At 40.0% G+C, this 27,964-nt stretch overlaps 2 protein-coding genes across 5 annotated transcripts in view; one reads left to right on the top strand and one right to left on the bottom strand.

Moving 5' to 3' along the window:
* Positions 1-27,964, bottom strand: part of nbeab (neurobeachin b) — a 192,236-nt gene that overhangs the window by 49,362 nt on the left and 114,910 nt on the right. For 3 of the 4 annotated variants that reach the window (XM_076100866.1, XM_076100863.1, XM_076100864.1), the window contains 3 exons: positions 21,945-22,069; positions 14,688-14,834; positions 8,914-9,050 (listed from right to left, as the gene is read on the bottom strand). In XM_076100866.1, the coding sequence (XP_075956981.1) occupies positions 8,914-9,050; positions 14,688-14,834; positions 21,945-22,069 (409 nt within the window). Of the gene's footprint in view, positions 1-8,913; positions 9,051-14,227; positions 14,261-14,687; positions 14,835-21,944; positions 22,070-26,926; positions 26,953-27,882; positions 27,890-27,964 lie in introns of all 4 variants that reach the window. The other variant, XM_076100865.1, reaches the window with a different exon arrangement.
* On the top strand, positions 6,275-7,498 carry mab21l1 (mab-21-like 1). Its single transcript, XM_076100867.1, has one exon. The coding sequence runs from the start codon at positions 6,419-6,421 to the stop codon at positions 7,496-7,498; it is 1,080 nt and encodes a 359-aa protein (XP_075956982.1). The 5' UTR covers positions 6,275-6,418.

Below are 27,964 nucleotides of genomic sequence, written 5' to 3'. Positions count from 1 at the left end.
TGATGGTTTAACCAATGCTTTTATTTCAGATGTAAATATCAGATAGAACTAAGATGATTCTAAGAGAGTCTACGGATAGAGGAGTTATACGTTGAACAAATTGTAAAATCCACAATAGACTTGTCATTTTGGGTAACATAAATAAATCCCCTTGATTCGACTTGAAATCTAAGATGTAAAATGCATAAATATCACTTAGAGTATATCCAGCATGCACAAAATTACTGAACAAAGCAAACTCGCCTCATCCAGTAATTTGTGGTTGAGTCATTCTGGGGGTTGTTAGTTAACCCTGAGCGCAGAGGATGATGAAGCAAGGGCATAAATCACAGAGTGAAACAAGGCAGACTCCTCCGATTCATTAATGGAAATGATCTGTCAATATGCTGGAGTCAATTCACACGTGTCAGCTGGGCTCAGCACACAATGGGCCAGCCAACTTATGAACTCCCAGCACCACTCCGCCGAGTCCATAAAACAACTGGCATCGCCGCTGGGGAGCACCCCGAGACACCACCCTCTTGCACAGACCACCAGATGACACAGATGGGGCGAAACCAAACAAAGACGAGACTCCCTTTGTACAAAGAGGGACCCCTTTCAAAAGCCATTCATGCAACAAATTGGGGAAATCTGGCCATGCAACACTCTGGCTTTGCTCTTTTATTAGCGTGGGCCTTACGTCACAGTAAGAGAAATCAGATTTATGGCTCTCTGCTACAAAGGAGGTTAAAATCAAGCACACTTTAAAGACACAAATAACTTCTTCTTTTTTAAAGCCATGTTAACCAACAACAGTTTAGCTATGTTAACCAGGAACAGCCTGTTATTTTGTACATGAGCCACAGAGTAACAGGCCATTCATCTTTCTAAAACTTTAATGACCAAAGAACAGCTAATGAGGAAAACTACACACAAAGACAATGCTGATCCTTGCTTACACTAGAGTTGATGGAATGCTTAGCTGAAATTAGAGCTAACTTTTCATTGTTAAATCATCTTGACATGCTTGCAAGCAATTGTGAGTTGATTATAGTTTCTATTTTTTGTTCAAGGCATTGGTTTAAGCACGAGATAGTAATGACTATTCGTAATAGAGAGTATTGACTATTAATAGCAGTCACAGGTACTGTAGGGGACTCCATTTTATGATGGCAGCATCAAGCTCTAGTACTTTCAAAGGCAGCCCATCAGTTAGGGAGGTTTGCTTCCATGTAGGTCATGAAATATATGCACACAGGCTCTCTCTCAGTAGGCCCTGTGCATTTTTCTTTTCTTGTTCTTTCTCAGCTGCACACCCGTGCTGCTGCAGCAATCTGCATAGAGGGACATTTGTCATCATTAGCCTTGCTCTGACAGTTGGCACCCGGCACTTCAGATCTCGAGGACTGGCAATTATGAACCCTTCATCCCTTATTGAGGCAACATTGCCTAATTTTATCACAGGCCTCACTAGCAGCATTTGATTACCAACAGTCCCGAACCTAGAATATGCCACCGATTCTTCCACTCCGTTTGTTTTGTGCTTCAATGTACTCCTCCTAACTCTGAGATCACATGACACGTGGGAGAGAACTGTGGTTAGTTAATCTGAGATTTGAAATTACTTATAAGACACGGGGGCTGCAAGGAGGACTGTAGATGAGCATCATGGGGTCAGTGGGCAAATGATTACAGCGCCCACCTTTAGATGGCAGACATCTCGCAGACATTAAGATTAATCACACTGCTGCTGCTGCTGAATGGTTGCCTTTGACGACAGACAAGATGGAAGTCAGGCACAAGGTTTTCTTTGATAAATAAAAAAGGAAATGAAAAAGAACTACATGTTTACAAATAAACTATTATTTTTACAACAATCCAAGCCCTACCGATTTGTAGAAAATAGGAAAAAACATGCTGAATAAAGTAATAATAAGCCACAATCCTGCCCCAGTTTAAACACATTCGATGTTTAGCATCGTCATGTACAACAAAATACAATGCTAAACTGTGTGCTTATAAAACCACTGGAAAGCACTGTACCAGCACTCAACTGCATACCTGGGCAGGAAGAAAGTGCACAATGTAAGCCTCTATCTTCCTTTTGTGAAGCAAACCAGACATTTTCTGGATCGTTATTTTGGCAAACAAAACAGATTTGGATTTGTGCTAAATTCATGCAAATACATGCATGTAATTTATCACGAAGGCTGACAAGCGTACCATATTGCAGAGGGGAGGGGTGAGGGGCCAAATGAAGCTGAGACAATCAATTAAGAGTCATAATTTACACTTTTTTCCACCTCTCCGTCTTCTCAAAATTTCCATCATGCTGATAAGTTTGATGTTTTCCGTGTGTATGTGCCATGGTGGATATGGTTCATAGTGAACAGAGCGTGTTGAGGTGATCACTGAGGGTCTCTGAGAGCCCCCGGCCACGTGGTCCCGCTTCCCTGACTTCCCCAAAGGAGGCTGCTAATACACAGTGGAGAATAAAACAAATGAATGGACACAATCCAAAGGGGGTCCTCAGTGAGGCTCCGGGCCCAAAAATTAACTGGCCTCCTACAGAGACACCATATTGCTTGGAATAATAACGTCCTGTTATTAAAAATCCCAATGACAATTTCGTTTTGTGACAAATAAAATTATAGGAAATGTGTCAACATGAGAGGCTATCCCATGAGATTAAAGTATATCATTTCTCACAGTTTGAAAGCCAGTGTTGATGTCACTTCTCTGAAGTGTCACTGCTTTTAATCTGATTTATATTGAAATATGTCATCCTATTAAGTCCACTTTGACTAATCTGCATATTAGCTTGGGAGCTAGCTGGTAAACTCCCTTTGTATGGAATCTGGCTTGAGAGTCTCTTTTTGAAAACTAAATGACCCCAGAAATTTAATGAAAAAGCATATGACAGACCTTATTTGTTCTCGTGTAATAGGATTATTAAAATCATAAAATGCCATCCATAATTATGATACCAGTCAGAGGATTGTTGGTCATAAAGGTCTTGATCCAGCTTAAAATCAGCTAAATGCTGAAATTACATCGCCATTGATTTTGTGAGGAAATACAGGAAATAGAAAATTAAAACAGCATGCATAATTGTTTTACGGTAAAACCTTTTATTTATAAAATATGGATAAAGCCAGAGCTACAGAGGATAGTGTTGGCCAAAATAGCCAATAAACATTCATAGTAAAGTATGAGTTTTTCATTTTCCCTTCCGGAGGGTCACTTTTTCAAAATATTATAATTTTTCATTTAATTCTTGGGGCTACATACTGTTTTGTACATACAATAAAAAATAATTTTACTCATTTATATAGGAACACAAATGTGTTGGTTAAATGATATGACTAACTTGTGTGTATTAATACTGCATAAAGCTTTGAGGATGAAATATAAAATAAAGCAACATACATTTAATGGCTTTGGGTACAATCAGTAGAATATAATTTCAAGTCACTCATAGCATGAGTGGTGTCATCAAAGGGCAATTTCAGCCATCAGACAAGCACCATTGACCTTATGCCCGGGCATGTTAACAGGACTATCAGTCTTGCTAGAAGAAAGGAAAAAAGGAAAAAGAAAAATGGAGGAGGGAAAAAATGAATAAGTGTAGAGGCATGCTCTGGAAACAAAGAGGCCTTGAAAACAGGGTCACATGCTCGTGCAAAATTAGGGGAAGTAGAAGTCATTGTATTGATTTACACAATCGTGCATGCATTTTGTCGGGTCACAAATAGGCCTGTGCTGGAATCACGGCCACATATATCACACTGAAGGGCCTCCAATAGCCTAGCGGGATAGCGAATGAAGCAACAAAGCTTGCAATGTTGTAATGGTAAAGATATGGCAAAGAAGATTTGATTGTCTTAGGCTCGACCTGACAACTGCTGGCGTCTTGGGACTGCAGAGCAGGTTGAGTTACTGTGAGATCTGTGCAGCCACATGCTTTAGATTAAGAGGTGATCATCACAATGAAAATCCCCCCTTCTATCGCACATATGTATGGCCAAAGGCCGGAGCACAAACTCAAGAGGTGGAACTGGATTCGGAGGTATCTGTGGTGAGGCTAGTCTGGTTTCAATAAAAGGCAAGTACCTGCTGGGCCACAGACAGTGGGAGACGGTGAAGTGAGAGGAAAAACTATCAAAGCCCGAGAGGGCACGACGCTTTGAGCTACCTCTCACCACATGAAAACCCTCCATTGTGTAGCCTTCAGAAATTACACATACATACAGTTTCATTTGTGAAATTTATTCAGACCTAAATGTGATGAGTGTCAGAAATATGGACCTAATCTCATGATTAAATTTTTGTTAAAAAAAGAAAAAGATGCTACTCCATATCTGTAATTTCTGCCTGGTAACAGTGTGAAATTATCACTAGCTACTGGCAGTGTGTCCGTGACAGGCTGTGATGATAATGGGAGTCACCTATCTATCAGGGTCCTTCCCACACACGCCACCTCCTGCTCAGCCGCATCCATGTAGTGAGTCAGAGCTGACGAGTGCCGGTTTGCCCTCATAATGTCGGGTCTGATGCAGTTCTGACTAGAGCAGAGATGAGCGTAAATGCCTTTGTGTTCCTTATCTGATCCGTGCAGCATTATCTTTTTGAAGTCCTCTTCAAAGCATGCACTGTACCTTGTGAGATGGAGTGCCAGTGCAATGATGAGAGCCAGAGACGGTTTAGTGTGGATGCAAGATCTCTTTATTGTGAATCACTGCCTATATCAGACCAACATAGCTGTGCCTAAAAACAACACAACACATCATGGGACTTTATATAAAATGGTCAGCCATATTGATCTTAATTGTTAGAATTATAAGCAATGAATGCTTTTTATATTGTTTTCTTTTCCCCCCTATTTTAGCTTTGAAACTATGTTCTTCTTGCTGTTTTGTTGCTTATATCTGTATATTGTTGAAGAAAAAATATAATAACCAATAACAGGTTGTAGAATAGCAATGTCTATTATTCAGCAAAATCTGATAATTAATTTTGATTGCTGGCATTTATGAAAACAAAAACAATAACAAATTCAACATTACAAGTATTTTCAATATAATCTAACAATTGTAAAAGCACATACCTACACAGTCACTCTTTTAAACATTCTTCTTTCTTTTGGCAGATTGACACACATTGCAATATAAGGTTTATTTGTATATTAGTTAATGTGCTTTTCGTTTTTGAGCAAAATAACAATTAATTAAAATAGATGTGTATTGTAAGATATATGTATATTGTATATATTATGTAATGTACATTACATGAATTAGATGACTGCGTGTGGAATTGTTGCACAACATACTACAGACTTATGCTGCACAATAAACGAGCAAAACAATCTGCATGGTAAAACAAGCTAAATGCAAATAGCACGATACCTGTTCATGTCTCAGATAGAAGCCTGATACCAGATTGTTCGACCAACTAACCCTGAAAGGTCTTATTAAAAAAATATTTCATAAATATTTTAATAACCTGTGGCATCACATCAAAAACAAAACACACAAATGAGACAAACTCAATTTATAAATTGCGATTACATTTTCGTTAAAAAAAATAAACAACTATTCCATTCTAATCTGTATATATCTGATGCGCTTTATGTTGAATAAAGGAGATCCGGTCCACTGAAATAAAATAAAATATTTAAATAATATGTCTAATTTTTAAGTTCTATCATCCGAACACATAAATACTTAACAGTTCTAAATTCACCTACTGTTTCATACATGATTCAATATAGCGGACTTAAAAGCAGCAGATACAGTCCAAGGAAAGCAACGTAACGCAGTGAAAGCAGTTGTTTGTTTCTTCTCTCCAAATACGTAGGTGTACTTCCGCTCCTCGATATACTACTACTACCTGTACTTTTTACTCGTATATAGCACCCGGGGATGAATTTGTTTCCGATAAACTGGGAAGCGGTGACGCATCAGACAGCGATTGGACATCTTGGTTTCAACTCCTCCCTTATAATAAAGAGTGTGTGTGTCTCCTGTTGTAAAACACAGCAACACCGGGCGTCTGCGTCTGGAGGGAACACTCCACTCTGCGCAATTACGCGGACTCCTAACTGGCACAGTGATCAGGGAAAAACCAAAAGGTATTTTTCGGGCTACTGAACCTCACAAGGTAGAAATGGACTTTTAAGCAGGCCGTCCTGATAGATTCGAGGACTTGCATCGTGCACTTCAATGCAGTTTACGGTACAACAGCTGTGAATGTTATGATATGATTATAACGCATGTGCTCCGAGCGCTGCTTTAAATAGTTGTCTTATAAATAGACTTTTTTTTTCATTTTAAATAGATTTCTTTCTTCTCTAAAATTGGCTCCCGTACAAACAGCCGCGTTGGATCCCTCGGCTTACTGCGAGACTCCGGTGTACAACCCGGATCTCTGCCCAAATATGATAGCCGCGCAGGCAAAGTTGGTGTATCACCTCAACAAATACTACAACGAGAAATGTCAGTCTCGAAAAGCCGCCATCTCCAAGTCCATCCGGGAGGTGTGCAAGGTGGTGACGGATGTCCTGAAGGAGGTCGAGGTGCAGGAGCCCCGCTTCATCAGCTCTCTCAGCGAGATAGACAACCGTTTCGAGGGACTGGAGGTCACTTCACCCACCGAGTTCGAGGTTGTACTCTATCTAAATCAGATGGGAGTATTCAACTTTGTCGATGACGGATCTCTCCCGGGCTGCGCCGTGCTCAAGCTCAGCGACGGCCGCAAGAGAAGCATGTCTCTCTGGGTCGAATTCATCACAGCCTCCGGTTACCTCTCGGCTCGCAAGATCCGCTCGAGATTTCAGACGCTGGTGGCGCAGGCAGTGGATAAATGCAGCTACAGAGATGTTGTCAAAATGGTCGCTGACACAAGTGAGGTGAAGTTGCGCATTAGAGACAGATACGTGGTGCAAATCACGCCGGCTTTCAAGTGCACTGGGATTTGGCCACGAAGCGCTGCGCACTGGCCTCTCCCTCACATCCCCTGGCCGGGACCCAACCGAGTGGCAGAAGTCAAAGCGGAAGGTTTCAATCTTTTATCCAAAGAGTGCTACTCCCTGAACGGCAAGCAGAGCTCGGCGGAGAGCGACGCTTGGGTCTTGCAGTTCGCCGAGGCCGAGAACCGGCTCATCCTGGGTGGATGCAGGAAGAAATGCTTGTCAGTCCTCAAAACGTTACGTGACCGTCACCTCGAACTGCCCGGAACACCTCTGAACAACTACCACATGAAAACTTTGGTTTCCTACGAGTGCGAGAAGCATCCCAGGGAGTCAGACTGGGATGAGAACTGCCTCGGCGACCGCCTGAACGGGATACTATTGCAGCTCATTTCGTGTTTGCAGTGCAGAAGGTGCCCGCATTATTTCCTGCCTAATTTAGACCTGTTTCAAGGAAAACCTCACTCTGGTCTAGAGAATGCGGCCAAACAGACTTGGCGACTGGCAAGAGAAATACTGACCAACCCCAAAAGCTTGGAGAAACTCTGAGGTAAAAAAAAAAAAAAGATGTTAGTTCACCTCGTCTTAAAACATTGTGGTAAAGAGGCCTAACGAGCTCGTAAACGGACAGAACAAATATTGCCAACCAATTTGCAAAGTCTTGTGAAATGTGACTGTCCTCTGTTATGATTTGGCCGAGCCTGTTTCGAGACGCTTTTTTTTTACGACAGTTGAGTTTGCCATTTTCCCCGTGCACCTTTTGGTGGTGTCAATAATTAGGAGCAAGTTTAAATTATTGACGACCATTAATTGAGGAGGCCACATCCACAGTGGGTTCTTTTCTCTCCGTGCCACATGGTTGCCTAAATTCTACATTTTCCTTAAATGCTTTAAAATAAAGCCCCGTGACAAACTTTGAAAAAAAAAAAAAAATAATAATAAATACAAACACGCATCTGTACATTTTATACTGTAAATACATTCATAGATTGTGATTCAAGTGGTCTGAAAATTGTGAATGTTGTTCTGTGACACGTAAATAGGATCCACCTGTTTAATACTTCTGAACTTTTTCTTTATCTGGTAGAAACGTTATTAATTTATACTTGCATCAGTGGTAGTCTGATTCATCTGTTTCAATGGACATTGTCTAATTTTTGAAAGTTTACATTTTGATAGGCGTACAACATTTGCTATATTGAAAACATTCCATCAATTTACTTGAATTATTATTTAAAGTACTCGAACATGTTTGGTTGTTGTTTATCTCTACCATGCTTAGGCCTACATGATACAAAATGAAAATGATAACATATATATAGAATATATATATTACAGTTTAATTGAAAAAATGCACTTGAAATACACTGGATTATAACATCTGTGATCTGATTTTTTTTCTGTCTTTGATCTAATTTAAAGAGCTAATAAAACGAGCTGTTTTATATTTGTGTCCCATTATGGTTTTCTCAAATGTGTTTTTGACAGTAGGCCCAGCAATAATAATATAATGGGATCTTTAATTGTGGGGACCCTTAGGTGTTCCACGGTGAGTTTGACAGGGAAATAGGAATGGATCATTTTCATATTCAACATTTTAAATAGATCTGGAGCTGCCGACCAGTTTGCATTTCTTTAAATGACAACCCCATGTCCAAGAAATTCGCGTGCATTTTTATATATAAATTATATATACAAATGCGTGGATCACCACAGCTTGATTGTTGAACCTGCACGACGAAAAGCCTCAATAGTCATCTTATGATATTAAAAAAAATGCATAAATGCAGGCGCAGCGCATGTGCAAATCCGCGCCATTTCGTTTGAATTTAAAATATAATAAATATTTAGTACATTTCGGGCAGTTACAGTGAAAAGAAGAAACAACAACCGCAGTGAAACATGTCGGAAGCCAAACTGCCCGCTTTAAACTTGGGCTGCACACTTGCTTGCAGCTTACTTACCTTTGAGTCGACCCTTTTGAAGGCAGGGTCATCCTCGTCCACCTCGAAGTAGATTTCAGTGGTGGTGATGGACAGAGTCCCCCGAGCCACCAGGACGGGGGCAACAAGCTGGGCCGGGCTGCTCAGGACCACTGGGCCTGCAGAGTGTAGAGGGGGCAGCCACATAATGAATCAGTAGCATGCACAGAATAACAAAAATATTATTATGTTGAATTAAGCGAGGCTGAGGTTAATCCTGCTGATCAATGCGATACCATCATACCGGCGGCCTGTTTGCGTCTAACTACCGATACGCACCGCGCTTGTAAACATCAGGGAATTAAAAAATGTATTCATGTAGTTTATTGAAATATAATTCACCATAAGAGCTCTGTGAAGGTCTTAATTTTAGTAGCTTGTGTTATTAATCGCGCAGCAAAACAAAGGCGTTTGAATACCTTTTTGTTATAATGCGCATAACAGCTACAGTGGATTTACCAGGCCTAGAGATCTACACAGTACCTACCTGTTAGTAAACAAGTGATGCACTAACAGTTAAGGGCTTTATGACAGGATCGGATCAAACGCAAACAACCACCGATAAAGAAAAAAAAAATGTTTTCCTTAAGTAAAAAAAACAAAAACATTCCTTATTCCCCTCGAGTGGTAATATCACCATAACGCATTTGCAGTGCAGTTCTGAAATAGAAATATACGTCACTGACATTCAGGGCTGCTTTAAAAGGAGCAGTTTATAAAGGGATTCTGAAAAAAAAAAAAAAAAAAAAAGCTGCTGTTTAACCGTTTAACAATGCACATCAATATTAAGACATGTAGGAACACAATCAAACTACAAGCTCGTTCACAAGTCAAAATACTTTTCCAGAATTGTAGCTACGGTGGGTATGTGTGACCCCGCCAGCTGATAGTGATCACGTCTTTATTTCAGCCCCCCCCCCTCCCTCTCTCTCTTCCTCTGCCTCATCCTCCATGTTCTCAGATCAGTGTTGCTGTGGAGCACCGTTACAGTGATTTGTCTACTCTCAAACGAAAGCTCTCGAAATCAGGATATTTATCGATCCCTTAAACTCCAAAGAGCCACTTTAATGTCTCATCAATCTTAATCTGCGTTCCTCAGCCAATTATAGCCGATAGTGTTACAGGAATACAAGTGGATTTCGGTCTCAACTCCCAGAGCGCCCCTCCATCGCTCTTGCAGGCTGCGCAGTCAAACCGCCCTCTCTGGATTTTTTCTCAGCGTTGCCCGGGTCCATTAACGGTGATCCTATCTGCTGATGCTATCGGCACAGGCGCTACACGTTGCTTACACGCTTCATAGAAGAGTAAATACTTGCATTACTTTTTTTTTTACTGCATTTTAAATGTTTAGTGTAGGCTATTTACAAAAGAAGAAAAACAGTAAATACGTTTAAAATATTCAATTGCAAGCCATTAAAAAGTAAAACTAACTAATGAATATTTCTGCCAAATGAGGAGATTGTCTCTATTTCCACTGAAGTCCTTACTAAAAATAACACTTCTAGGGCTGATGTATTGTATTGCGGCCCTAAAGGGCTACAAAGAGAGAAAGACACCAGCCTGAAGCATTAAGCCACAGCATCCATTGCTCATGGGGAGGAAGAGGATTAGGCAGTAATCCCTCAGGGATCTTTCCATAATTAGGCTATATGGCATTAAAATGTTTACACGAGAATAATGAAATTAAGGGCAAGTTAGGATGAGTGGTGTGTAAATAGACTAAAGCTCGGAATACTCCGCTGTTGGGTCTTTCTTTTAATGGAAACGCAAATATTTATCAAATGACAAGCCAATTTAATGAAGTAAGGTGTGGTGGGAGTTTGGAAGAAATGCTGAAAAGATGGGTGTAATATCATCCGCTGGACTGCAGTGTTTGAGAAGGAGAGCTTTTATATTTTACATTATGAGAGAAATACAAGTGGAAGTGGGTTACTTGCACACCTGAGCACCATCATTCACTTTCAAACACGTGCATGTGGACTTACTGTATAGCACACACACACACACACACACACACACACACACACACACACACACACACACACACACACACACACACACACACACACACACACACACACACACACACACACACACACACACACACACACACAGCTGCAGCCATTATGCTGAGTATCTGAGGCACAGTGCCTTGTTGTTCATTTGAGTCATTGAAGCGATGGTCTCTTTTCCCCCCATTTTCAAACCAAGCATTTGTCTTTCAACAACATTTACACGTAAAAGCTTGAGAAAATCAGCTCTACAGACTATTTAATAAGGCTGCAGCACAATTAAAAAGACATACATACATAGAATAAAAAATTAAATATGCATAAAAAGTTATACAAATCTACAGGGTTGTTTATATATTATACTTTAGATGTCACTGTTCCGTTTGTATTCAGAAAGAACATGTACATCTTTGAATAAAAAACAAAACAAGAAAGGCAAAAGCGAAATAACACCGGTCTTGCTCGCACTTCTTTTCCTGAGATTACACATTCAGAAATGTTGGGTTGGGTTTTTGGCCTTTTATAAACATGTCACCACTCAAGGGATCAGTATTGTGACTGGGGACTAAAATGGATACAGAAAGGCTAAATTAAGGCAGAACAAAATGGTTGTGGCTGCTAAACCACATTTTGGGCTATACTAACATGGTTCCAGTCTGCCAGCAGAGCAGTCAAATCTACAGACTTGCTTGACATGAGAAATGCCTCGTGAGGCTCAGTCTCCCCTCTGCTATCCTCACACATGCTCATCTTAAGTTTCTATGTTACCTCATTTTGGAGACAGTATATGTGCATAGAGAAAGGCTAATTTAATGCAAGCACAAGCACCGACAGCATTTCCAATGTCAATGGGGGAGCAAAACTAATCATAGGTTCAGTAACCACAACGGTCTGGGCCGTTGAGTGCAGGCACCGCCCCTTTGGCAGCAGCAGCAGGCACTGACCCAAAGGCTGGCAGGAGGAGCCCTGTTGTTGACAAGGATCTAGTCCCAGATCTCTCATTAAGGCTGTTCATGCCTGAGATTAGATACAGGCCAAACGCAGACAGTGCATCCTGGTATAAACATAACCAAAATCTTACAGTGTGAGGGAGCTCCCCTATTGGTAAAAACATGAGCTCAACTTCGATTTAACATAAAAAAATATATATATCTTCTAAAATCCAAGCACTTATTCCTAACAGTCAATGTCCATCTTTAAGATTTGGTTCACAATTTGAAACAAGCTCACACATCATAAATGTATCACAAATATTCAGTCACAGCATTTCTGTTTTGTATGAGGTCATTACTGGTTCTTGGAGATGATACATTCTGCTTGGATTTTAGCCCTTGCCTTCCTCTTTCGATTGGGCATGGAGTGTTAGGCTGGCTGCTGGCCCTGCATGGGACAAAGAGGAGGGGTTAGCCTCCCCCTCTGAGATTCATCTGTCGGATCTTAGGGGATTTCACCGCTCAGCAGTGCCCTGGTTCAGCCTGAGCCTCATTTACTAAGCCATGATAACTAGGTAATGTATACAGGGCTACGTGTCTGTGAGTCTTTCCATCACAAGTTGTACCTGGAATGCATAAATTACATACATGCATTTATATCTGTTACCGTTAACATGTTTCAGTTGCAGCCCGGATCCTCCTGGATTAGTAAAGACATTTTGGTAACAGTAAAAAATGTTATGCAAACAAACCTGTGACACTTCGGTTAAAACAGCTGCTACAGCTGCTCTGTAGACTGAATAATTTAACTTGCAGAACCTCGTCACAAAATCCATAACATTAGATTATTATTGCAATTCATTTCAATTTCAATGGCCATTTTTGTTTCTTCACACTCTAGCTAGTAAAATCTCAACATTAGACTTCATTGCAAAAAAAATGTTTTAATATACAACGCATCAGCCTTAGAGCTAAAAATGTACTATACAGTCTTGGAGCAGTGAATGTCCATTTACATTGTGTGAAGTAGCCAATAATCCAAAATATAACCACATCCAGTGACAACAGCTGTCAACAACAATGTCCCAGACTTCTCACCATTAGAGGAGAAACCATGACTTCTTTACTGCTCATTATCATTGTCACTGGAAAGTTATTATTGGAATTGGCAATGGCTGCCAGGGATGAGTGTTACTTTATATTCTACAAAAAGTCTGCATCATTAGGCAGCCTCTGCTTTTTTAAAACGGCAATTATTAGCATGAGATGTTAAGTGAAGATTGGGCTTTATTGATGAGTATGTGGGGGGGCAGTACTCCTGATCTACACTCAGTACTCAAGTGAAATCTGGATAGCTTATAAAAAGTAATGGCAGTTACTGGAAAAGCATGACGGCTGGCTTGATAGTGTGATGCCAGAACATTACAGGAACTTTGTGCAACCCTGGCTTTGGCAGTAAGCTGCACAAATTGAATGAATTGTGTCAGACTAATTATTAGAGCTAGGTTAAAATAAATCAAAAATGTAATCTTCTATTTGTCTTTCCTCAACTGTTAATGGCAAATTATACCCTTAATGATTGTCAACTGTATAAGAGAATGAGGGTTAGTTTGACTGCAGGATAATTGAGTTGCTGTCTGCTCTCCCTTAACATCTCACATCAACATGGAAAATACACTAAGTAGTTTTCTTGGCTAACTCCTTCTAGGAGTTCCTTGGTTCATAAAACATTTTATTCATTTCAATGTGAAAAGAGTATTGCTATATTTTCAGATTTTGAATGGAATGGATTGGGATTGTATTTACTGCAAAATGTATGTATTTGAAGAATTTGTTGATTGATTATGTTGCAATACATGTTTGATTGTGTGAGTAATATTAATACACAGGGTTTTGAATCAGAGTAATGAAATACAGCATCTGATTGTATGAGATTTTCTCTCAGCAGCTATTAATAATTAATAATGTTTAATCAGCGGATCACTCCGATTACAATAAGTGACACTTTACTATGGCCTTATTAAAGTGTAGTGATCGATATACACAGAGGCCTCGGCGCAGCAGAATCTCCATTGATTAATAATGCTCTTTGTATTTAAGTAAGTATAATAAACTTAACACAATTACTCAATTTATATAAATAGATTTTGAACGGTGTCACCCAACCTCTGAAGATACAGATAAGGTCAGATGACAGGTTAAATAAGGCCACTGTAAAGTTAAGCATTAGCGAGCAGTGGTTCGCATCAACTTTAATTACTGATTGCTCGAGGAATCCTAAATATGACTCCTATATGTGACACATCTGGATTGATCATCTTTCCGGTGTTAGTTTAACTTTAGAAGACTTGCCTCTGGAGATAAACACTCGAGGAAGGAACCGTGCTGACAAGATCCAAAACAAAACAGAGAAGGACACATTATGTCGCTGTCAAAGCTAAGCAACGCTGTCCAGATTAGAACACAGAGACAAAGTCTTTGACTCTAGAGCTACATTGATAGTGAACTAGTGAACTGCAGGAAGCAACCTGTGAACCCAAACCTCAAATACATTAGATAAATAGATTCTGAATACTAAATAGTAGCCAAAAACCTCAAAGTTTCCCCCTTTCACTTGTACTGTTGCCAGTACACTATAATGATTAAAAGCAACTACACTGATCCAAACACTTAAGTTGATTCACTGATATTAATGATGTACACTTTAACTACGGCAGCAATTTGGAAGACCACAGATAAAAGACAAGCCCCGATGCTACAGCTGAGGCGATGTAGTCTTGGGGTTAATGGAGGTGCTGGTGTGCTGACTTACCACCCAGGTTGTCCATCTCCTTCTCCTGCAGCAGGCTGACGGCATCTTCGTCTCCCTCCAGCATCAGCTCTATCTCGGGGTTCTGGCTCGTCACAGTTTGGCTGCGGAAGATTTTCTTGGATTTGACCACCTCGTCGTCCTCTGTGCCTGTGTCAAAAGAATTGCGGGGAAGAGAAAGCACTAAATATTGCACTCTGACCTTTCGAGCTCAGATCGCTATACGCTTAAATGGAAACAAATACCTGGCTATGGTCTTGTTCGTTGGCAAAGTCCTATCACCTATTTCCTATTCTGCAACTTATTATTGCAGTTTCATTTGATGCATTTCTGTCCGGCATTACTGCACTATCCTGCAAGTATGAAATGCTTCAACTGTTGTACTCATTGACTGAGCAATAGCCTGCTTCCAATGTAAGGCAAGCAATACAATATACAGTACATTTCAGTAACGCATAAAAAGTAACATATAAATCATACATATACATATTTAGTAAGAGAAAATGCAACAGCATTAGAAAAAAAATAAGCAACAGCATTCATCCAACACAAACACACACATACACTAACTAATCATAAGTGTTTTCAGACTACATTTGAAGAAATATGAAAAAATAACCACATTCCTGATAACCACAGTATGAGCTTAACAGGTTTATTCTAATGAAGTTTTTGATTATCCACAAGTTCAAACACGAGAGTCTTCTTTTATGGGTTATTAAAATACACAACATATAGTCAAATATATAAAAAGATATAAACCATGGAGAACCTCTGTATGAAATACATAATATGTGCAGGATGAAGCTGAAATGACATGCTCACTAATGTACTTGCCATAGCATATGAAAGAATGTCAGGGTACACGTTCGTTCGCTGAATACACTTTGCGTGGTTGAACATCAGAGGTGTTTCAGCTTTTATTTTTAGACAAGGTCAACAATGAAACACTATCTGTATCTTGAAAGACCAACAGCTCAGTCGGGGGATACATCTCAAGCTCGTAGTCGATTAGAGATATCATTTGCCGCTTTTGGAGACTTGACAAGAGTGAGACTGAACAGACAGCACAATTAGGAGGCTGCTTACACCAGGACTTCATCATATATGGCGATAGTGGAGCAAGCTCATTGAAAAAGATGTGTTCATACATCCTGCAAAACAAAGAGGTCTCGCAACACATTTATCAGCTTAAATCTGCCCATCTCCAACATGTGCCTGCCACACGGCTGCTCACAACGTTCATGTGAATTTGTCTTTCTGAAGTCCAATGCAGGAAATAACCAGAGGAAAAACTCGCGTGTATGAAAGGAACACATATCAAGAAATGGGAGGCGGCTGACACCCGTCTGACATGTTTCATTTCAGCACAGTTCTTAATTTGCCTCTCCCTCCCCTGAGGAACATGTACCTTGTCTTGAAGAGGTCACATTTGACTGTTGTCAACACTGCTACTGAGAAAAAAAGTCTGCTTCCTGCTCTGTCTCATATCTGGAGTGCTTTCATCAGACGGAGGGAAGAAGTCTGTGCGTTTCGGAAACAAATTCTGTGTAATGTTAAAGGCAAAAAGCCAGCCAGCGGTCAGAGATCAAAGCAGAAAGACTGAAACTTAAAACTGTAATTCTGTAAACCATCATCACGCTCCGAGTAAATGAGGGAATGTTCTGATTGGCAAATCTTTGCGGGGTTGACTTGACCAAATAAACTCTGCTGATTTCTACACGCAAATGACCAACGTCAACTGGGAGGGGACCATCTTTACCCACAATGCAATTTTGTTCTCACAGACAAAGTAATATGGTTATAAATAACAAGAAATGAAGAGCTATGACATGAAGGAGAAAATGTGCTGACATGAAAAGAGATTTTCTCATGACTGATAGCCCGTTGACTCGGAGACACGCTTGTATTAAAAGTGCGCCTGTGAGAAGGGTCGCCATTTATCACTATTAGGACTTGCTGTGCAGCGGGATTGCAAACATTTTCCCGTGTCCACCGTTGACCACTAAATGGTAAAACAAAGAGAATGGCCCTTTGAGTATCTGATATAACTCATATGAATTGCCTAAAGTGAAAAAGAACAAGGGACAAGTGCAGGCTGGGGTAGATATCATGTATATATACATATAATCATCAAATACTGACCGATTTACACATTCATTTTTCAGTTGATTTTATGATGTGAGAAGTTGAAATTCTTTTACATTTATACTTTAAAAGAGAGAAGGGCAAAAAAGTGAGCAGTCCATCAAAAGCCACTGCCTGTTGACTTCTACACATCTCTGGAAAAAAGAAAAATCACAGAAGTTTAATTTCATGTCTAGCCCTTCAGGAACAGTGCCAGGAGGAGCCACCCATCACCAGTCTCACGGGTCCTCTTGTTCAATCACTGAGTTAAAACTGCCTCAGAGTGCACTAATTACACTCAGTAAAGTGCATTTCAGAGCTTTCATGACCCCATTGGAGGCTGATGAAGACCTGCCAGCTGTGACCAATGGAGGACGCCCATGAGCACTCATCACTGGAGTTCAACAAGGATCCATGGTCCTGAGTTCGCTCTAGGGTGTCTACCGATTGTTTGTTGTGGCACAATTTTTCACACACGTCCAAGACATTGACATCAAAAACAACAAAAAAATGCAGATTTTGAGTTTCATCACGGAGTCACAGAGAACTTATTAGAGCTTATTAGTGTTTCTGTTACTGTAAGTAACCTCCTTCATAGATATAAAACTAAAATGATTGCATTTTGAAAATCTATTTCAATAAACTTTATAATCTCAGATACAGTCTCTCACTTTGGAAATATGTCAGTGTTCAGTAGTTTTACTATTGAGTATGGACTAGATAAGAGTTGAAAGGCCTTTAAAAGACTGTTGAATCAACCACAATACTGTTGCCAAGTGTCCATGTGTCACGTACTGCAACACTGGCACCGGCCTTTCATTTGTATAGCCTCAGTGGAGCCGGCGAGCATGAGTTTTTCTACTGTAAGTCTCATATGTAGTATACACCCAGCCTCAACCACTTCATTGCCAGTCCTTAAAAAAAGAAATCTGCAACATAATGTTTCACTTAAGATTCAACAAACAGGTAGAAAAAAAAGCAGAGTTCACAAATACTTTATCCACGACCATAAATAAAACACAAAACACCTAAAGCTTTTCTTAAAGCGCTATGATCTGATTGATGCTGGAAAAGGAAGCAAGCAACGGGCGGCCTCTTGTAGAAATCACTGAATGTTTGTCGAATGATATGACAAGCAACATTTTGGACACAGCTGAAGACACCCAGCTATCTCGACCTCTTTCTAAACAAAGACTTGGAAAAAGAGCTTAAACTCTGGACTTCTGCAGGAACTATTCTGTGTTAAGTCTCATTCTGTCAGATCTCTGTAGATAACATGCATTAGCACAATCCCCGGCTCCATAGCTTATTTATCATACTACCTTATAATGAACATCAGTGCTTTTTGTGCAGTCATTCCCGCATCCATATAACATGAGCTCTATAGAATGTTTTCAATATATCTCCTCTGTTTCTCAGACTCTATCTGTTTTAGATCCTGCCCTCCTACGCACCCTCTCCACGGGCTCCACATTCCACATGGAGAGAAAAAGTCCAGTCCATGGGATTGCATTACCGGTAGGGTGATGCAATTCTGCCCTCTGTCTCTTCACTTTTATTTACTCTGCAATGAAAGATGAAATGAGGGGGGGTGACAGCTTCATACTTCCTGTGATGCAAGCCATCCGTTTTTGCAGAGAATGTGTTTTGAGACTGTAACAGTAAACAATATAACTTTGATGTAGAGTGAGTTTATACGGTGCATACACTTCCTCTTGGAGCTGATCTTTATTCAATATCCTGGGATGTGCAGTGCGTGTGCTGCCAGAGGTTACAAACAACCTCATCTTCTCCCCATCAAAACATTAACAGCAGTGTCCAGTAATCCCCACATCTGGACCAGAGCGTTAGGTTCATACCGACTTTACCGAAAGGCTGCATTCAAATGTCCGTACTTGCACGTTAGTAAATGTCTGGGTGTCATTTGTCACAGTTGAATATATTTGATTATAAAGCAGGAGAAGGTTAACATCACATCAGGAGACTGGTGCCTCTAAAGAGCTGTAAAGATCTCTGCCCAGGGCAATCCGCTCTGAGAGAGGCCGCTCACCTGAAATGAGACAGCAAGGACACCGGGAGGTAAAACACCCCGTTAAACATTTGGATCAATATTAACGTGACTTCCATTTCATGCTTGCCCAATTCCAATCACCTAACAATATACTCTGATACTGGGCCGAGGTTGGCTGTTAACAGGGCAGGTTATTACAGGCACAGGGGCAGAGACAGAATGTGCTGGCTAAGCTGTCAATGCTGCTAATAGACAACGAGGCAGAGTTTAAGGCAGAGTTTAACCTCCCATCACACGCTCTCACGCACAAGGACACGCAAATTGCACAAAAGTTTTAAAAAAAAAATACACTGGTTTTGCCAATATATCAAACTGATTTGACCTCTCAAATAATTTTTACGAAGAACATTTTTTTTTTATTGGCATAAACAAATTCAAAGAAAGCATTGAACTTTTACAAAAAAGGTTTCAAAATGTGGGTTTCAAAGAATCTTTTATTTTGTAATGTTATTCTGTAAAAAACACAAAAGATTGTGAGACTCTTGCAATACACTGCTGTCAGAAATGACACAGGCCACTCACTCACTGAAATGTTCTTTGTGAAAAAAAAAGAAAACTTTCCTGCTGACTTTCATTTCCCTCAAGCGAGCTTGTAAGACTGACGTTTACTGTGAACACAACAGTTTAAGTCTGCCCTCTTCAAACTCAAGATGGTGGCTGAGCGTATATTGTCATATCCTGCTGTCAAACCAGAAACTGTGTATTTAATTTGGACAACCTACTGGCTCTCCAATAGTCCCAGATTTTAAAGCTTTAATAATGACTCTCAGGGGCCAACTCAAACAACCTCTTTGTTTTTCTACTCTGGTGCATGCAGCCGGCAACCCACTAAGAAGTTCAATAGAATCCCTGTCAAATCCAGGAGACAAAGTCGGGATGTTATGACTAATGGATATCCAACCTCTGAGATTCTGCACCAGGGTTCTCTGCTAAAGACAGGTCCTATCTTTAATATCATGCTAATTAAAAATGAATATTCATTAAAAAAACAAAAAAAAACTGACTAACTGTCATAGTACATTTAAAATAAAAACTGCCAACGACATCTACTGAAGCTCTAAGAAAGAACAGAAGATCCTTCTCACTTAAACTCATAACAAAACCTCCGCTGTGCAACCACATCAAAGCCTGCTGGAAAAAGCCTGAAAGTGCAGCTCACCTCTCAACGAGAGCAAGAGGGCCGTCCCACCGCGGGCCATCCCTTTCACTTGACAAGTTTATACATTATTCTGCTCATTAAAACTACTGCATGTCGGCAGGACTTCAACAAGTCTTCAGTCAACTACACGGAGGGATTAATGTCAAAACAACAGAGGCAAAACTGATAGCTCAAAAGTAGAGTCTAGTGATCTGATGGATTAATATGATATGTACTTGTAGCATTGTCTTGAGGACATCTGTCACAGAGGTGACAGAAATAATACACATGTATACTAATCTGAGCACAGTGTAGGTCAAAAGGAGGGTGGCATCACATCCTCATACCTCAGAAGCTCCACCAGAAATAGTGTGTTTGCATTAGGGCTGGGCAATACTTTGATGTTATATCAATATCTTAATTTGAGACTAGATATTGTTTGGAAAACGGATTTCTGCATAATGTCTTTTTCTAGTTTTAAAGGCTGCATTACAGTATAGTGACGTAATTTTACTTACCAGACTGTTCGAGCTGTTTAACAATCTGATTGTGTAAATATTGTGGCCAATGGTCGACCCTGCATTATTGTTGCAATATCGATATTGAGGTATTTGGTCAAAAATATTGTGATATTTAATTTCTCCATATTGCGATTTTTTTGGGGCTGTCACCTGCTGCAGAGCACCATTCTGGTGGCATTGAGCCAGGGAGGAGGGGCCAACTTTGTATGTTGTGTTCAATCGCAATCGACAAATCCGACTCATTCTGCCTTAAAGTTACAAAAGACTAATAACATAAAATACTCTTTACAACAAGAATAAATAAATAAGCAGCTACAAAAACAGTAGATATCCACAACCGATTACAGAAATGGCTGAAATTTCTTTGCAAACAACACCGAAGTTCTTAATAACCTGTAATATTTCTAAGCGAGTTAAAAGTGCTTAAGTTGTAACATTTGTTACCTTGAGTCCCTCAGCAGTATCAACATGTCACCAAAAGCCAATGAATTGGTTCATGGCTAAAAATAATGGAACCAGCACAAAATCTAAAGCAGACGGTGCAATTATTTGCATGTGTGTCTCTATATGGACCACCTGCAGCTGAAGCAGCAGCTGGCATGCATTTATCCACAGTGCTGCCACAAGCTTCATACAGCAGTCATAGCAGAGCTAGCAAAGCAGCAAGATGACGTCCTGAACCCAACCAATGGTCAGCTTCAGTAGCTAAACACTGAAACACAGCCAGGGGGTCAGTGAACCTTGTGATCATTGTGCATGTGTTGCTGTAAGTCTACAGTCATTTTAAAAGGCTACCCTGACCATAATGCATTGCATGTTTTCTATTTTCTATAAAGTAAACGAGATGCTTACTCCATTAATTTCAGAATCAATACATTCGCCCATGTGCCGTTAATACATTTGCTCTGCTATATAATTACAGATGGGAGAGAAGGTTCCAATGGTGTTTTATAGTACGAAGCTGCTTTCCTTTAAAAAGGTCAGTGTTGCATGACATAAGGCAACATTTAGATGGTGGGGCAACACTGAAAAAATGTTTGTGTCAATACAAAAAACGTTTCGGGCAAAGAGAAGACACAATAAAGGGAGAGATCCAATTTGTTCTTGAGTATGTGTTGTGGTGGAAATAAAAAAGTGCAATAAAATGTATGTGTCATGTTCAATTCACAGGACTCATAAATATGTCCCCTATAAAAATAACTCCTAACTTCCACTAACATGCTAAACTATATGGACAAGCTTGGGCTAACTTTAATGATTTTCCTTTTATGCTTTCAGGCAATGTTGATATTTTACATTTAATATGGGGCGATGATATTCTTGAAGGTTAAAAGCTCCCGAATTCTGATGGCTTTAAAAGAAATACTAATCAATACTAATTCTAATCAAAAAAACAAACTCACCATACTCCAGCAGTGACTTGCATGTGACATCTAAGTGGGTGGATCCAAATGGGTTTCTGACAAATCTCCGCCTCCGCCGCAGGTCATCTTCCCAGTAGTCGAGTCGCCAGAAGTCGTGCAGCTGACTATGAGAGAGACAAGAAGACAGGCAGGTTAGATGGAGCACACACTCCTCACTGATGGTCTGATTACAGCAGCCACTTCCTTATCAGGGGGAACACATCTTGAGGAGGAAAATAAGGCCACAGATAGCAGATTTATTAGGACTAGTGGCATGCTCTGCAGAGGTCCAGTAATGTTCCCTCTGCTAAAGTCTATAGCATTAGAACAGCAGGGAGCAGCAGCAGCCGCAGCACACATAAATCACAGGCACTTCCATTAACAAATACAGCATCAAATTACAAGTATAAATGGCACAGCTTGCCTCCTTTTTTACAATGTTTTTTAACAAGTCTTGTAAATCAAAGGTAGGAACCTCTACGCAGACAGCGTGGGGTTTAATGATCGGGGTCTTGGGGCGGTTGAGGCATGAGCCTATAAAACAAGCCCCCTCCCTGCATATGTGGAGCCATGATTAAAATAATGTGCTGAAATATTCATTGAAATGCTTCCCAGAGCCCTGGAGCAACCCGACTGAAAATTGCATTTTTATTCATTATTAATAACAGCGAATTAGGGTCGTAAAAAAAAGAGAGAAAAAGAAGAAAACAGTTCCAGCATGTGGTAACCATCTTTGTAAATGATTATTCCAACATTAGCGAGGACCTGGGATAATTTTATTGCTTGCAGCTAATGCAAACCATTAAGCACGTGGCCTAGCATTAGGTTACTAAGTGCTGCTTGTTCCAACTGTGCACTAGCAGGAATTATTTTAAAGCCTCTATGTTTCCTTTCGAGGGAAATGCAGCAAAATAAAAAGTCTTGCTTTAATTTACCCTCGACAGTGAGGCGTAATACGTAAACAATAGTGATGATTCGAATAATTGGTGTGCAGTTGACAGTACGGTAAAATGTGATTACATCAGCCTGGCTTGAGGTTCATTTTCATGGAATTTTCAGCCAAATTTGAAGGAATATGACATTCAATTTCATTTTGCTGCACTTCAACAGCCACAGTATGTGAGGATATGACAGCACATTCCAGTACCCACACAGTACACAAAGTACATGCTATAGTAGAACAAAAGTATTTGATCTATTATCTAAAATGTTGCCTTTGTATTATAAAAAAGTAAAATGCTAAAAGCAGCCACCCAAAGCTCCCTATAAAACCTTGGAGCTGGTACTTTAAGAAGAGGTTTTTCAGTGCGTGCAGGACACAGTAAGATCTTGGCAGGCAGCCGTCTATTGCATTGTATGGTTTCCGCATCCTTCCCTGCCACACAGCCTTGAAGCAGTCTAAACAGATTAAAGTGTTACAGGGGATCACATCACAAAATACTGCCTCCTTGCTCCATGAATGTAATATCTACAAAATGTCAGAAATCAAAAGGCTCAGGAGACTTAGCTGGGCTCTGACAGCAACAAGAGCTCAGTTTCAGTTAAATATCAATCAAAATTGAGTCCATGTGCGCACGTTGTATGCACAAAGTATCATGAGTCGCTGTATGCAAAGCGAGACTCAACGCCTTGAGCTTGTCCCCTGTCAATCTCCCTCAAAGCTTAACTGAGGAAAAGAGAGATGTCAGTGGGTTGAAAGGAGAAACCCACGTAAATGATATTGTAAATGCAAGATTACACAGTGTGAGAAATGTAAATCCACTCTAGGCAACTGGGCGATTACTCCTGAAGATTATGTCCCCTAATTCTTGCAAATAGACAGCAGATGCCAGTGGGGGATAAATCCACCACTTTGAAGATTTCCTTATAACAGTATTAACTGTATTTGATGCACTTTATTTGGTCTGCTTAAAGACGCTCATTTGAGTTCAACTTTGGTCTAAGCCATCCATTTGTCTTGAACAGCAATTAAATGCACAACATAACAAACCCTTTAGTTACAATGACTGATTCATGAGTTGGATGCCAACATTTTTGATGCGTCTTGCCCTTGATCTGTCCTGCGCAGATGGTTTCAGTTTGATTGTGGTATTCTGCTATTTAAATAGGACCTGTGATGTTCTAGACTATGTGGTAAGTGCTTGACCGGATTTGGACTGTGCCAAAGTGCTGTGCTGAAGGAACCTCCTCTCTGAGGGTGGTCCAAAAAGTGCTCAGGAGGATTGCACCCCTGATGGAGATCTATAGCTGGGAGCTACTGAGCTGTCACACAAGGGATTTCTGAGGCACACTGTCTTAAAAGCACGATTGGACATAAGGAATAAGCAAGAAGTTCAACTTTTTTGTCAAAACCAGTGTCATCCTCACTCATATGGGACTCAACTAGTGGTGTAACGGACCTTGGTTGATGCGTGATCCCCTCAGGGTTCGGCACGCATGTGAACCGCGGATTAATTACACAGTTTAACGTTAACTATCAGTGTGAAATCAGTAAAATATGCGATCACGACATCATTTATGCTTTTCTAGTCACCAATCTCTGATAATGTTACATTGTAAACAACTAATCTGTGTTTAAGGACACAAGGAGAACGAAGTTCAGTTACATTATGATGCGTTCAGGCTTTGTTCAGTGAAAATGAGTATTTGCCGGAGGTAAATTATTACGTTATGATGTGTTCACGTGTAATCTCGTAAAATGTAGTTTTGGTGATTCATTTGAATAAACATAGTTGTTTGAAGGAAATGTTTTTACAACAGATATTAGCAGATATTAGAGATGAATTATGTTGACACTAGCTCTAATAAGCTTATAATACATCATTAAAACTACCGATGACAAGATTTATTTTAATCTATAAAAATACAATCTTTTATTTCCAAATCATTTGAATTGTGTGTTTTAATGAAAAAAAAATTACTGTAACAAAGTAAAAACTAAATATTTAGAGTTTTTGATGGTTTACACTTCAGAGCGGTTGAAATGATTTTTGGGACGGTGGCAAAAGAAAACAGTCTAGAGCCTTGTAGACCAGCTGCTATAATAATAATAATAATAATGAAACAACAATATGGGTCATCAATGATCGGCAATTAGTATCAGTGGCAAAAGAAAAACATGATCAGGGATTTTCTTTTGTGCTGATCCGATCTGTGACTCTGATCCGTGACTTTTGTGATCCCTTGCACCACTAGACTCAACCATATAATAAAATGGCACACATTCCCACAACTGCACAACGGTCATTTCGGAATCATTAATAGAAAGCTAGTCATCTGTATTGTCTGTGAAACAACAACAAATTGTTCATACAATAGCATTCTTTATTAAGCGCGGTCGGCTCGGGACCTCCTTATTTTCCACATCAAATTTGTCTTGCTTCATGACAACCATAAAGAATGGCTCTGAACTGGCCTCCTAGAAACTGCCAAAATGTATTAGTCCCGTCACCCATCAATCACCCAAATGGATTTCAAACTGCATTTTAAAAGCTAATTTTCCAGCACTGATAACCTACAGGAAACAGGAGCACCATTATTTATGGATGCTTTCAGACTTGCTAAGTGCAGTAGGATAAATGTGTATGAGGACTATCGTCTATTCTCTTTGCTTTCAAATAGGTATTTAAAGCACACCTCTCCTCAAGGAGCCAGTGTTGAGATTTTTGAGTTGCCAGATCTAACACCCCAGTCTACAGGGAATGTGTTTTGTTTGTAAGAGGAAAGGGAAAGCTGACAGGCATAATTCAAAATAAGATGGGGAGGAAAATAAAAGGATTGATAACAGTTTTATAGGAAACTATGACATCATTCTAGAAGAGAGAGATACTTTTGACAGCTGACAAGAGCTCATATTAGATTAGAGGGTGATATATGCTTTGTGCTGCTGGTACAATAGGGCAGCAGAGACCCTTTTGTTTTCCAACAATAGTATTGGTGTTTGAGTAAAAAGGTAAACTTGAGCCAGTGCAAGGAAAAAACAGTGCTGTTACGAGGTTAAATGTTCCTGTTTGAGGCCGAACTTGTGTGTCAAATCACCAAAGGCTCAGGCCAGCGCTCACTAAGATTCATGCAATTGCATTGTAAAAGAAAATCCCATTCGATTACAGTTAAATCATTGAGATAAAAGTAATTACACAGATCTATTGTCAAAAGCAATAACTAGCTTCATGTTTTTCAAGTCACTTAAACCAGAATGGCTCAATGCAACATGTACGGGGCGGGATTGCAGACAGATGAGGATCTCACGGTTAAATATCTCGTTTTTTATTCTATTTATCCTCAGAGGAGATTTGTGTGAGGCGGTCAAGAGGAAGGACAGGGACATGCTGATTCAATAAAACACCATTATATTCCTTTTAAAAGCTTCCATTGGTGACATGAATAGGGGGTAATTATAATAAATACCCGTAATCAGTGACAATTCTATTCAAAGGCGCAGTGACTGGTTTCTATCACACACACACTGGGACACTGAACACACGTCAGTTTATAGTGCAACTCTGAGGACAAGTGGTCTTTTCTTTCCTTTCCAGTTGTCCCAACAGGCTCCGACTATGAGTTACAAAGTACATGAGGAATTAGTTTGAGATGCAAGGGTGTAAAAGTTGTGATGAAAAATTAAACAAGACAAAAAAATATAAATAAAAATTGACTATAAAATAAACAAAAGATCAAAAGTTCATTGCTACCTACTTAACATTTACCTGCCCAAACAGAGAATTAATTATTGAGGCAATTCTGGCACCGTATTGAGTACAGACATGTACCAACTCTCATTTGACTAAATCACATTACTTAATGGGACCGGTCCTTTGATGCCATCAAAATGATCAACCAGATATGCGGGTCTGTGATGATACAGAAAACCATCAGGCAGCCAGCAGACACTAAAAACCAAAGCGAGGAAATTCTAAAAACATTGTCTGTCAACAATTGCATTCTTTCTGGTAAGCCTTTTTACAGCCCATTCCTCAACATACTGCTGCTGGATAAAAAAAAAAAGGCACTGTGCATCAAAAACCATAGAAAAAACATGTGACTGGAAACCATATGGTGATGAGCATTTCTCAGCCCACTGCTTTCAAAGCAACCTTAAAACTAAGAGAAAAATACACAATGATTTCCTCTATAGAAACACATCAACTTTGATCATGCCTCTGTTGAATGCCAAGTGTGAAGGGACTATATGGCCATCATCATGATCAGATTACCGCAGAGGGTAAGAAGACGTTCATCTCTTAAATTTCGCCATTTCCCATCATCACTACGCTCAACGCTGTTGCAGACGTGTGGATACCAAGCTAAGATTCAAATGCTTCTAGTTATTGGATATGACTTTTCTTCTGTAGATTGAGAGATAGAGCACAGACACAGGGAGGAACGGGTATTGGACAAAGACGAAAGGGAAACAACACAGCAGCAACGAGATTAACTCCAGGTCATCTGGTGTAATGAAGACAGACGTACGCGATCAGACGAAGGATGAGGAGCCCTACTGTACTGTTGGTGAACTCCCATGGATCGCCAGCTTTGTGGATCCCCATCTTTCATCGGTCAAGACGATGCCTAGTTCAATTTCAACACCCGGTGAAATTGATGATTGTGTGAGTGGGCCTCTTTCCAGAGATAATTAGCACAGTGTGCAAGGTTAAGAGTACCCCACGGGACTAGAGCCTGCTGTAGGTCAAGAACAAATGCAAGCAGAGAGAATATCAGCTTGCAAGAACAAAGGAGCATCATGTGATAAGTAAGATCTAATTAAATGAAGAATAAAAACATTAGCACTCGCAAGCTGTTATAAAAGGGGCGTCATTTTATTGACTTAAAAATGAAAGATGCTACGCAGAGGACTGGGTAAGACCAAAAATAGCTTTGGGGGAGTGCGCATAATAGAAACCTCTAAAGTCTACATGCAATCATAGCAAAACATGGGCACTTGGCTTCTAGGATTGCCTAATTCTACTATATTCTTACTAATTATAACAGAATACTGAACATCGATGACAAGAATCTATATA

The sequence above is a fragment of the Anarhichas minor genome, unplaced genomic scaffold (genome assembly GCF_050575085.1).
Source record: "Anarhichas minor isolate MPS153535 unplaced genomic scaffold, ASM5057508v1 ptg000026l, whole genome shotgun sequence".
In the NCBI taxonomy this organism is placed as follows: domain Eukaryota; kingdom Metazoa; phylum Chordata; class Actinopteri; order Perciformes; family Anarhichadidae; genus Anarhichas; species Anarhichas minor.
This window is presented reverse-complemented; position numbering and strand designations above follow the sequence as displayed.

What these genes read in the sequence shown, in the direction of transcription:
- mab21l1 (XM_076100867.1), top strand. Translation starts at nt 6,419, where the DNA reads ATGATAGCCGCGCAGGCAAAGTTGGTGTATCACCTCAACAAATACTAC.